Raw genomic sequence first — 10605 nt, 5'->3', positions numbered from 1 at the left:
AGTCATCAGGCCAGGTAGTCCTGAGGCATGTTCCCAGGGCTCAGGTCCTCCGAGAGGGGAGGGAGATAGAGGGACCTTACTTAAATTCACACAGGACACCGGATAAGACGGGAGAAATACTCCAGATATAACAGACTGACCCTAGCCCCTGACAGAAACTATTACATGTGACGTAGCCTATTTGATGTGTGTATGTATATATTTGTGATGTGCTGTACGTCAAATCAATTGCATGTGCTCGATATTTGCTCTCAATTGATAATATTGGAAGAAAAAGTACAACAAATTAAAGATATGTGCAGCCCTCTGAATGATTCTCTCAACCCAAAGTGGCCTCCTTAAAACAAAATAGTGAGTAACACTGCACTAGCTAGTCATTACACATAACAAGTTCCACTCAAAAGTCCAGCAGTCTGAGCTGTAGCCACACATATTGCACCCTACCGTTTCCCCTCCCTCCATTTCTCCACAACAGTTTTCCAATGAAGTTTGCAATGACATTTCCACTTAAAATCGTCCTCTCCTCCTCTGAACAGTCGTCACTTCCGGTTCTCGTTGCACGAGCAGTCGGTGTCTTCCAATGATCACTCTATTGCGGCATTGCCTTGTCAGTTAGTTGAATATTACAATCGAGGTATAGACACGTTTAATGCCTTACTGGCTTTTAATGAATGTGACACGAAGGAGCCGAAATGGATGGTGAAGCACGCGGACTGTAACTTTAGCGGTCTTGATTTCTGCAAAACTCATGTCATTCGGAACAGCGACAACCACGACATTCAAAACGGTAACTGTTGGGCAACATTCACGTAAGTAGCCGTACAGCTGCTGTCAATCGCTTATCGGTTAACTAGATAAATTAGCTGACCAGCTAGCTAGTTTAGTCCTCTTCACTTGCTACAAAGAGAACTGTACAGCAGGGTGGTTAACATTAGCAAGTGAGGCTGTTTTCAGTAAAAAAATTAAGGAATTAAGTAATTCAAGGGGATTTTATTTTCTATTTCCTTCAGTGATTCACTGTGACACAGTCAGTCTCAGAGCACGAACTGTAGACAAGCACAAAGTGCCTCCTACACACTTGTCAGTTTTCAAGCAGAGGCGCAACATCCCGATACTTCTGGGGAAACGCGTTGCGAAACTGACAGACATTGGCTGGGTTTCCCAAAAGTATCGTTGTACTAAGATCAACCATTGAAACTAGAGACAATCTTAGTACTACGATGCTTTTGGGAAACCCAGCCCAGGGGTGTATTCATTACTGAAACCGTTTTAAGAACCAAACGAAGAGTCACCTCACTGAGGTATAATAAGAACTGGAGAATGTTTCCAAGATGTCCAACCATTGTTTAAGGTAATCTACTCAGGTTTGCATACGCGGATTCACGGACAGTCAATATCTGTGATGCATCTGATTTACAGTGCATTCGGGAAAGTATTCATACCCCTTGACTTTTTCCACGTTACAGCCTTATTCTAAAATGTATTAAATCGTTTTTCTCCAATCTACACACCCACATTGATTAAGCTAAAACAGTTTTAGAACTTTTTGCAAATGTATTTAAAAAAAAAAAAAAAAAAATCACATTTACATAAGTATTCAGACCCTTTACTCAGTTTGAAGCACCTTTTGGTAGCTATTAAATTCTTGTGTATGACACTACAAGCTTTGCACACCTGTATTTGGGGAGTTTCTCCCATTCTTCTCTGCAGATCCTCTCAAGCTCTGTCAAGTTAGATGGGGAGCATTGCTGCACAGATATTTTCAGGTCTCCAGAGATTTTCAATCCGGTTCAAGTCCGGGCTGTGGCTGGGCCATTTCAAGGACATTGAGACTTGTCCCGAAGCCACTCCTGCGTTGTCTTGGCTGTGTGCTTAGGGTCGTTGTCCTGTTGAAAGGTGAACCTTCACCCCAGTCTGAGGTCCTGAGTGCAGGTTTTCATCAAGGAACTCTCAGTACTTTGCACAGTTCATCTTTTCCTTCCTTGATCCTGACTAGTCTCCCAGTCCCTGCTGCTGAAAAATATCCCCACAGCATGACACTGCCAACACCATGCTTCACCGTAGGGATGGTGCCAGGTTTCCTCCAGACATGATGCTTGGCATTCAGGCCAAATAGTTAAATCTAGGTATCATCAGACGAAATAATATTGTCTCTCATGGTCTGAGAGTCTTTAGGTGCCTTTTGGCAAAATCCAAGTGGGCTGTTGTGAGTTTTACTGAGGAGTGGCTTCCGTCTGGCGACTCTACCATAAAGGCCTGATTGGTGAAGTGCTGCAGAGATGGTTGTCCTTCTGGAAGGTTCTCCCATCTCCAGAGGAACTCTGGAGCTCTGTCAGTCACCTCCCTGACCAAGGCCCTTCTCCCCCGATTGCTCAGTTTGGCTGGGCAGCCAGCTCTAGGAAGAGTCTTGGTGTTTTGTAACTTCTTCCATTTAAGATTGATGGAGGCCACTGTGTTCTTGGGGACCTTCAATGCTGCAGAAATGTCCCTAGATCTGTACCTTGACACAATCATGTCTCAGAGCTCTACAGAAAATTCCTTCGACCTCATGGCTTCGTTTTTGCTCTGACATGCACTGTCAACTGTGGGACCTTATCTAGACAGGCGTGTGCCTTTCCAAATCATGTCCAATCAATTGAATTTACCACAGGTGGACTCCAATCAAGCTGTAGAAACATCTCAAGGATGATCAATGGAAACAGGATGCACCTGAGCTCAATGTTGAGTCTCATAGCAAGGGTTCTGAATACTTATTTAAATAAGGTATTTCTGTTTTTTATTTTTAAAACATTTGCAAACATTTCTAAAAACCTATTTTTCGCTTTTGTCATTATCGGGTATTGTGTGTAGATTGATGGGGGAAAAAATGAATTATATCCATTTTCGAATAAGGTTGTAACGTGTTCTGTCTGGAACATGAAGTCAAGAGCTCTACTGGCTGGCTACTGAGTAGCAACCTAGAGGTGCCAAAAGCCCTGAGCCTGGTTTCCTAAAAGCATCTTAAATATGCGCTATGCAGAACCGCCATTTACTAAAATTCTAGTAGTCCGCTTAATTTCTGATTGTGACAAAACAGGCAATTTTAGTGTAGAGAATCATTGTACAATCTAAACCGCTGTGACATCTTTTCCATAACCCCAAATATTGTATTTTCAGCTGTTTAAAGCTGGTGTACAAAACCGAAGTAAAATAAATTAAACTTTAGAACAGGAAGCATAGGACAGATCTACCTCTTCTAAGACTTGTGTTTAATGAGATGGACATACAGTACCAGTTAAAAGTTTGAACACCTAACATTCAAGGGTTTTTCTTTATTTTTACTATTTTATACATTGTAGAATAATAGAGAAGACATCAAAACTATGAAACAACACATGGAATCATGTAGTAACCAAAAAAGTGTTAAACAAATCAAAAAATATTTTATATTCCAGATTCTTCAAAGTAGCCACCCTTTGGCTTGATGACAGCTTTGCACACTCTTGGCATTCTCTCAACCAGCTTCATGAGGAGTCACCTAGAATGCATTTCAATTAACAGATGTGCCTTGTTAATTTGTGGAATTTCTTACCTTCTTAATGCGTTTGAGCCAATCAGCTGTGTTGTGACAAGGTAGAGGTGGTTTACAGACGATTGCCCTACTTGGTAAAAGACAAAGTCCATATTATGGCAAGAACAGCTCAAATAAGCTGAGAAAAACGACAGTCTATCATTACTTTAAGATATGAAGGTCAGTCAATCTGGAAAATGTCAAGAACTTTGAAAATTTCTTCAAGTGCAGTTGCAAAAACTATCAAGTGCTATGATGAAACTGGCTCTCATGAGGACTGCCACAGGAATGTAAGACCCAGAGTTACCTCTACTGTAGAGGATAAGTTCATTAGAGTTACCAGCTTCAGAAATTGCAGCCCAAATAAATACTTCACAGAGTTCAAGTAACAGACACATCTCAACATCAACTGTTCAGAGGAGACTGCGTGAATCAGGCCTTCATGGTCGAATTCCTGCAAAGAAACCACAACTAAAGGACACCAATAATAAGAAGAGACTTGCTTGAGCCAAGAAACACGAGCAATGGACATTAGACCTGTGGAAATGTGTTCTTTGGTTTGATTTTTGGTTCCAACCGCCGTGGTGTAGGTGAACGGATGATTTCCGCATGTGTGGTTCCCACCGTGAAGCGTGGGGGTGCTTTGCTGATGACGCCATCTGTGATTTTATTTAGAATTCAAGGCACACTTAACCAATATGGATACCACAGCATTCTGCAGCAATACGCCATCCCATCTGGTTTGGGCTTAGTCCCACTATCATTTGTTTTTCAACAAGACAATGACCCAACCCACCTTCAGGCTGTGTAAGAGCTATTTGACCTAGAAGGAGAGTGATGGAGATGCATCAGGTGACCTGGCCTTCACAATCACCTGACCTCAACCCAATTGAGATGGTTTGGGATGAGTTGGATTGCAGACTGAGGTAAAAACAGCCAACAAGTGTTCAGCATATGTGGGAACTCCAAGACTGTTGGAAAAGCATTCCAGGTGAAGCTGGTTGAGAGTGTGCAAAGCTGTCGTCAAGGCAAACATTGGCTACTTTCAAGAATATCAAATATAAAAAAACTGTAACATTTTTTTTTGGTTAATACATGATTCCATATGTGTTATTTCATAGTTTTGATGTCCTCACTACTAGCCAAATTGTATCTATGATCGTATGCTACCCATTCGTTTTTTTATATGTTCTATTTGTATCTGTAAATTAACAAATGATATCAAGCCACACCCGGCCATGATTACAGACACCTGTGTATCCTTTGACACTATATAAACTAGTGGCCCGCAGTGTTTGTCATTATACCCTGATGAAGACAGCTTGTTTGTCGAAACGTTGGTTATTAGGTAATTAAATTATTGCATCTGAGCTCCTAGAGTGTGAGACTCTCCTTTTTCTTTTTCAAGTGTTCTACTCCGCTAGCCAGCACCTCACCTAAACAGGTGTTCTACTCCGCTAGCCAGCACCTCACCTAAACAGGTGTTCTACTCCGCTAGCCAGCACCTCACCTAAACAGGCGTTCTACTCCGCTAGCCAGCACCTCACCTAAACAGGTGTTCTACTCCGCTAGCCAGCACCTCACCTAAACAGGTGTTCTACTCCGCTAGCCAGCACCTCACCTAAACAGGTGTTCTACACCGCTAGCCAGCACCTCACCTAAACAGGCGTTCTACTCCGCTAGCCAGCACCTCACCTAAACAGGCGTTCTACTCCGCTAGCCAGCACCTCACCTAAACAGGCGTTCTACTCCGCTAGCCAGCACCTCACCTAAACAGGTGTTCTACTCCGCTAGCCAGCACCTCACCTAAACAGGTGTTTCTTTCGCCTCCAGATGCACCTGTGTAATGATCATGCTTTTTTTTATCAGCTTCATGATATGCCACACCAGTCAGGTGGATGGATTCTCTTGGCAAAGGAGAAATGCTCACTAACATGGATGTAAATAATGTGTTTACAACATTTTGAGAGAAATAAGCTCTTTGTGTGTATGGGGAAAATTTGGTGATGTTTTATTTCAGCTCTCATGAAACACGGGACCAACACTTTACCTGTTGCCTTTATATTTTTGTTCAGAGTATTTGCAGCTTTCAGTTTCTATGCAAGTATGATGATCAAGTGTCCACTCATTGGTCACTTCTCCCCTATACAGCACACAATACAACTAGTTGAGTGCCAGTCCTTCGTTTCTCTCACAGGACATCTGATTGGCTTTGTTGGCTTGCGTCAGCCAGCATAGAGGACCCACAGTATTTGTTGGATGAAACAAACTGACTTAGCTGTGTGAGAGGATTATCCCAGGTAGCAGACCTGACAACCACAGGTCAACTCGGAGCTGCTGTCTCTTGCATGGCAGAAGTAGCCTAATCAGTACAAGTCTCAAAGCCCCTTATCCCACATCCCTTGCCTGAAAACTAACATGATGTCAATGTTCCTCTGCCATAATGCAGCATTATGGGGCTTCCCCTCACCTTGCCCCTATAGCTTCCTGTGTATAGTGCCCACAAATTCAAATCTTGACCTCCAAGCCATTTCCACTGTTTTTTTTTTTTCAGTCTTCCCCTCTTCTCATGGACTGGTGGGTTCAATTCATTATCAGGTAGAACAGAACCAGCAGTAGTCTGGATGTCGTAGGGTAAGATCTGAATACCCCTGGCTGGTATGGTAGTTATACCGAGCCACCGCTCAACCTAACCATGGAACATTCTGTCAATGTTTCTCTGCCATAATGCCTTGTGATTGACCTGATTGTGGAGTTGGTTGGGGGCCTTGCGAGTTGCTACCACCTCACCCTACAGCAGCCTGTGAAGAAGGGTGTTTGAGCAGCTTCCTCGTTGTCGTGCGCTGCCTGTCATCTTTACACAAGCGTTTGCGTCTTTACAACATCCTGCTCATGAATTCCGTGTCCAGTGGTAGTACTCTGTGAATATGCCTCGGATGCAGTGCATGAGGCTCCTTTTGACATTAGGTCGGTGACGGGACCGAGGACGGGAGCATTTGTAAGAGTTGTAGACCCATTAGAGTCGATATAGCAAGCCATGTGACATCAAGGCAGGGCAGCCTACAGGACATAGTCTGGCTACAGGGATAGTGGTTGACCCCAGTTTCCCCCAAAGCCCTGATAAGCCTGGAACAAGTAGGCTAACTCTCTCTGCCTGCGGGCCGATAACAGCAAAACACCATTGACAAACTAGGGGTATGTACAGAGTTGTGTGTTGCCATATTGTGTGTGTGTGTGTGTGATCTAAACAAGTGAGGGGGTTGGTAGTTTAGAGGATTTATCAGGGAGAACCCCATGCAGCATGTTTTGTATTGTTTCACCAAAACAGAGACTGCGGAGGGAACACTGAGCTAACCTAATTGACATTGGTGTGGAGATTGCAGAGGGAACACTGAGCGAACCTAATTGACATTGGTGTGGAGACTGCGGAGGGAACACTGAGCTAACCTAATTGACATTGGTGTGGAGACTGCGGAGGGAACACTGAGCTAGCCTAATTGACATTGGCGTTGAGACTGCGGAGGGAACACTGAGCTAGCCTAATTGACATTGGCGTGGAGACTGCGGAGGGAACACTGAGCTAGCCTAATTGACATTGGCGTGGAGACTGCGGAGGGAACACTGAGCTAGCCTAATTGACATTGGCGTGGAGACTGCGGAGGGAACACTGAGCTAGCCTAATTGACATTGGCGTGGAGACTGCGGAGGGAACACTGAGCTAGCCTAATTGACATTGGCGTGGAGACTGCGGAGGGAACACTGAGCTAGCCTAATTGACATTGGCGTGGAGACTGCGGAGGGAACACTGAGCTAACCTAATTGACATTGGCGTGGAGACTGCGGAGGGAACACTGAGCTAGCCTAATTGACATTGGCGTGGCTGCCCCAAATGTCACCCTATTCCCAATAGGGCTCTTGTCAAAAAGTAGTGTGCTATATAGGGAATAGGGTGCTATTTGGGGACACCCTTTGATTAACTCCACCCACCTTTAGGAGTTCAAACAGCTGTAGAAATATAGATTTTAGACTAGCTCAGTTGATGACGTATGAGACTGAACAACAACCGTGTGAAGTGGCGTCAGTTCACTTTTCAATGTTGCTTAACATAGAGGAAGGGCATGTTCAGCTCTTTCTGGGCTACTGTCTATGTGACGGGAGCTGTGCATTCTGGACCTTTTTAAGAGAGGCGTAGGAGTTCTAATAGAGGAAGTGTCAAAGTGCTGCGTAAATAGTCACATTAAGGTTAAGGCAGTCTGTTTACATGCCAACCTTATGTTCACGTTTTTCTTTCTCTCCTGCCGTCGTCGGTCTGTTGTCGGTCTGCAGGGACACCACAGTGCAAAAGTGAAGCACAATAACAAGCTGTGGTGTGACGCAGAGGACCCTGAAACATGTTTATGTGGACCTTGTTTAGCCTGTGTGTGGTTTGCATCTTTATGGTTATGAAACATAATGGCAGCAAGCATAATGGCAGCAAGCATAATGGCAGCAAGCATAATGGCAGCAAGCATAATGGCAGCAAGCATAATGGCAGCAAGCATAATGGCAGTAAGCACCTGAGTGCAATGAGTTTGATTTATTTAGCCAGGATAGTCAGTAACAATTGCCACTGTTTTCCAGGGAGTCCTGGGTTCCAATGAAAACATACAGATCATATAACATGTGTATAGATATGATCACAGCATACCCAGTAAGTAACTACAGTTAAAAACACACAGAACCTACCCAGGAGCACACAGAACCTGCCCAGGAGCACACGGAACCTGCCCAGGAGCACACGGAACCTGCCCAGGAGCACACGGAACCTGCCCAGGAGCACACGGAACCTGCCCAGGAGCACACGGAACCTGCCCAGGAGCACACGGAACCTGCCCAGGAGCACACGGAACCTGCCCAGGAGCACACGGAACCTGCCCAGGAGCATGTAGTCATCATCTTGACAGAAGAAGGCAGTGTAGCCTAGTTTCGCTGTACCAATTTAAAGATTTATCACTAGCCTTAATTTGTCAAAGTTGCATATCATGGAAACCCTTGAATACTTTCTGAAATGTATATATATTTTATAGGAGTGCCAATATCTGGGTTGGAGGCAAGGGAGCCTAGCTTCTTATGGCAATGCTAACATGAAGACTGGCAGTTAGGTTTACAACGCTACACACACTGGGCTGCAGTAGCACTGCAAATGAGTTGCCTACCTCTCCTCTGTGTGCTGAGATATATATATATTTTTGACCTAGGATACAGCATGTGTTGACAGCAGTAAAACTATTTAGGCCTACTTATTCAAACCATATGACCTCTTCTCATGTATAGCATGTGTACCCTTGGACTTTGTGTCAGTGCACACATAGGTAGCAAGGTAGACTGAAAGTGCACTGTAGGCTTACAGCATGCTAAGATCAAATATGAGCAGATCATTTTCTGGTTGCATAGTCTATGTCATTCATACATTAGTCCTATACATGAACTGCACACAGTCTGTTGAGATCAGCATTTCAGATGTGCTTCCATATCGGTTCATTCATACTTCAAGTTTATTTCAGGTCATTTCATTCTGGACCATTCAAGATCCGTCACATCATTAGTCTGGCCACACAACGGTACACCAATACAGGCTGAAGTTTTGTGGGCAAGTTTGAGAATCTAAGTTTTGGGTCTATAGGGCAAGGTCCTCTTTGAGAAAGACAATTGAGCTACACTGTTTGAAACCAGGGGTTGTGTATCAAGCGTCTCAGAGTAGGAGTGTTGAAGATGCTTCATGTACTGTAGGTAGGAGGCCCTTTTTTTAATATGTCCTGGGTCACGTACTGTAAGAGGTTTGGCAGCAATGTTATGTGATGTGTGGTGATGTCTCTTATGGGCGATTTACCACGGTAATAGTGACCCTGAGACATGAAAATGCTAAGTTTGGTAACAGAATGACGATTTGCGCTGTTTGTGCCGTCATTCGTTTATCTAACTTTGCATCCGCACTGTTCTTCAAGTAAATGTGTTCTGGTAAAATGTTCCGTGAAAATTGTACTAAAGTAGTCCTTGTGCATGGAGTTGTATGGTTTGTTTAACTTTGCTATCATTGGTATTTGTTTGACATGCATTTTAAAGTGAAAAAATCTGAGTCTTGGGGGTGTTCCTCAAAATGCATACTACTGTCCGAGCACAGGAGGGTCGGAGGATGAGTCCAAATCAAAGTATGTGAAACAGAGCACGGAGGGACACTTCTCTGATGTGGAATCCTTTTGTACATGTTTTGAAGAATGCATAGATGCAAGCTTCAATGGAAATCAATGGCGGACATTATTTGAGCTGAAGCGAGAGAAAATAAACTCTGACTTCAGAATGAAATATTGCCCATTCACATAACATATTTTGCTTGACTACTATATTTTATCTTGATACGTTAACAAATACGTACTGTGTTAATTTTGGCAGGTTTACCTGTCTACAATACCCACTGTAGTGTGTGACGATCGCAAGCCCATAGTAACTCAATTGGGCGAACTGGCTAGCTACTATTGTTAGCCAGCTAAATGGCCACAAAGAATTGGTAGCTAGCTAGCTAGCTAGCTACGCACAAAGAATTGACATCTACCTTGTTAAACATTTAGTTTGAGGTAATTTCTGCCTGTTAAGCAATCTGGTTTGCTAGATTATTATGATTCGCATATAGCTAGTTGATTATTATTAAGTAAAACATTTGCTTTGTCTATATCTTGTTTGGTCTCTATTGTTGTCAATGTCCTGACTGGAAGAAGGTTCAGCGTGAGGTAATACAGTAGGTGGGAGTGCTGCTCAGCGTGAGGTAATACAGTAGGGGGAGTGCTGCTCAGCGTGAGGTAATACAGTAAGGGGACTGCTGCTCAGCGTGAGGTAATACAGTAGGGGGAGTGCTACTCAGCGTGAGGTAATACAGTAGGGGGAGTGCTGCTCAGCGTGAGGTAATACAGTAGGGGGAGTGCTGCTCAGCGTGAGGTAATACAGTAGGGGGAGTGCTGCTCAGCGTGAGGTAATACAGTAAGGGGACTGCTGCTCAGCGTGAGGTAATACAGTAAGGGGGA

At 43.9% G+C, this 10605-nt stretch overlaps 1 protein-coding gene across 2 annotated transcripts in view; it reads left to right on the top strand.

Annotated features, from left to right (window-relative positions):
* The first annotated feature begins 528 nt into the window (after nucleotides 1-528).
* LOC129810819 (tyrosine-protein kinase JAK2-like) overlaps nucleotides 529-10605 on the top strand; it is a 69157-nt gene continuing 59080 nt past the window's right edge. Inside the window, exon 1 of one of the 2 annotated variants that reach the window (XM_055861757.1) lies at nucleotides 529-809. In XM_055861757.1, the coding sequence (XP_055717732.1) occupies nucleotides 749-809 (61 nt within the window). In that variant the 5' untranslated portion in view covers nucleotides 529-748. The remainder of the gene's footprint in view (nucleotides 810-10605) is intronic. The other variant, XM_055861750.1, reaches the window with a different exon arrangement.

This window comes from Salvelinus fontinalis, chromosome 2, assembly GCF_029448725.1.
Source record: "Salvelinus fontinalis isolate EN_2023a chromosome 2, ASM2944872v1, whole genome shotgun sequence".
Taxonomy (NCBI): domain Eukaryota; kingdom Metazoa; phylum Chordata; class Actinopteri; order Salmoniformes; family Salmonidae; genus Salvelinus; species Salvelinus fontinalis.
Note: the sequence above shows the minus strand (reverse complement) of the source record. Positions and strands in the feature narration are given on the sequence as shown.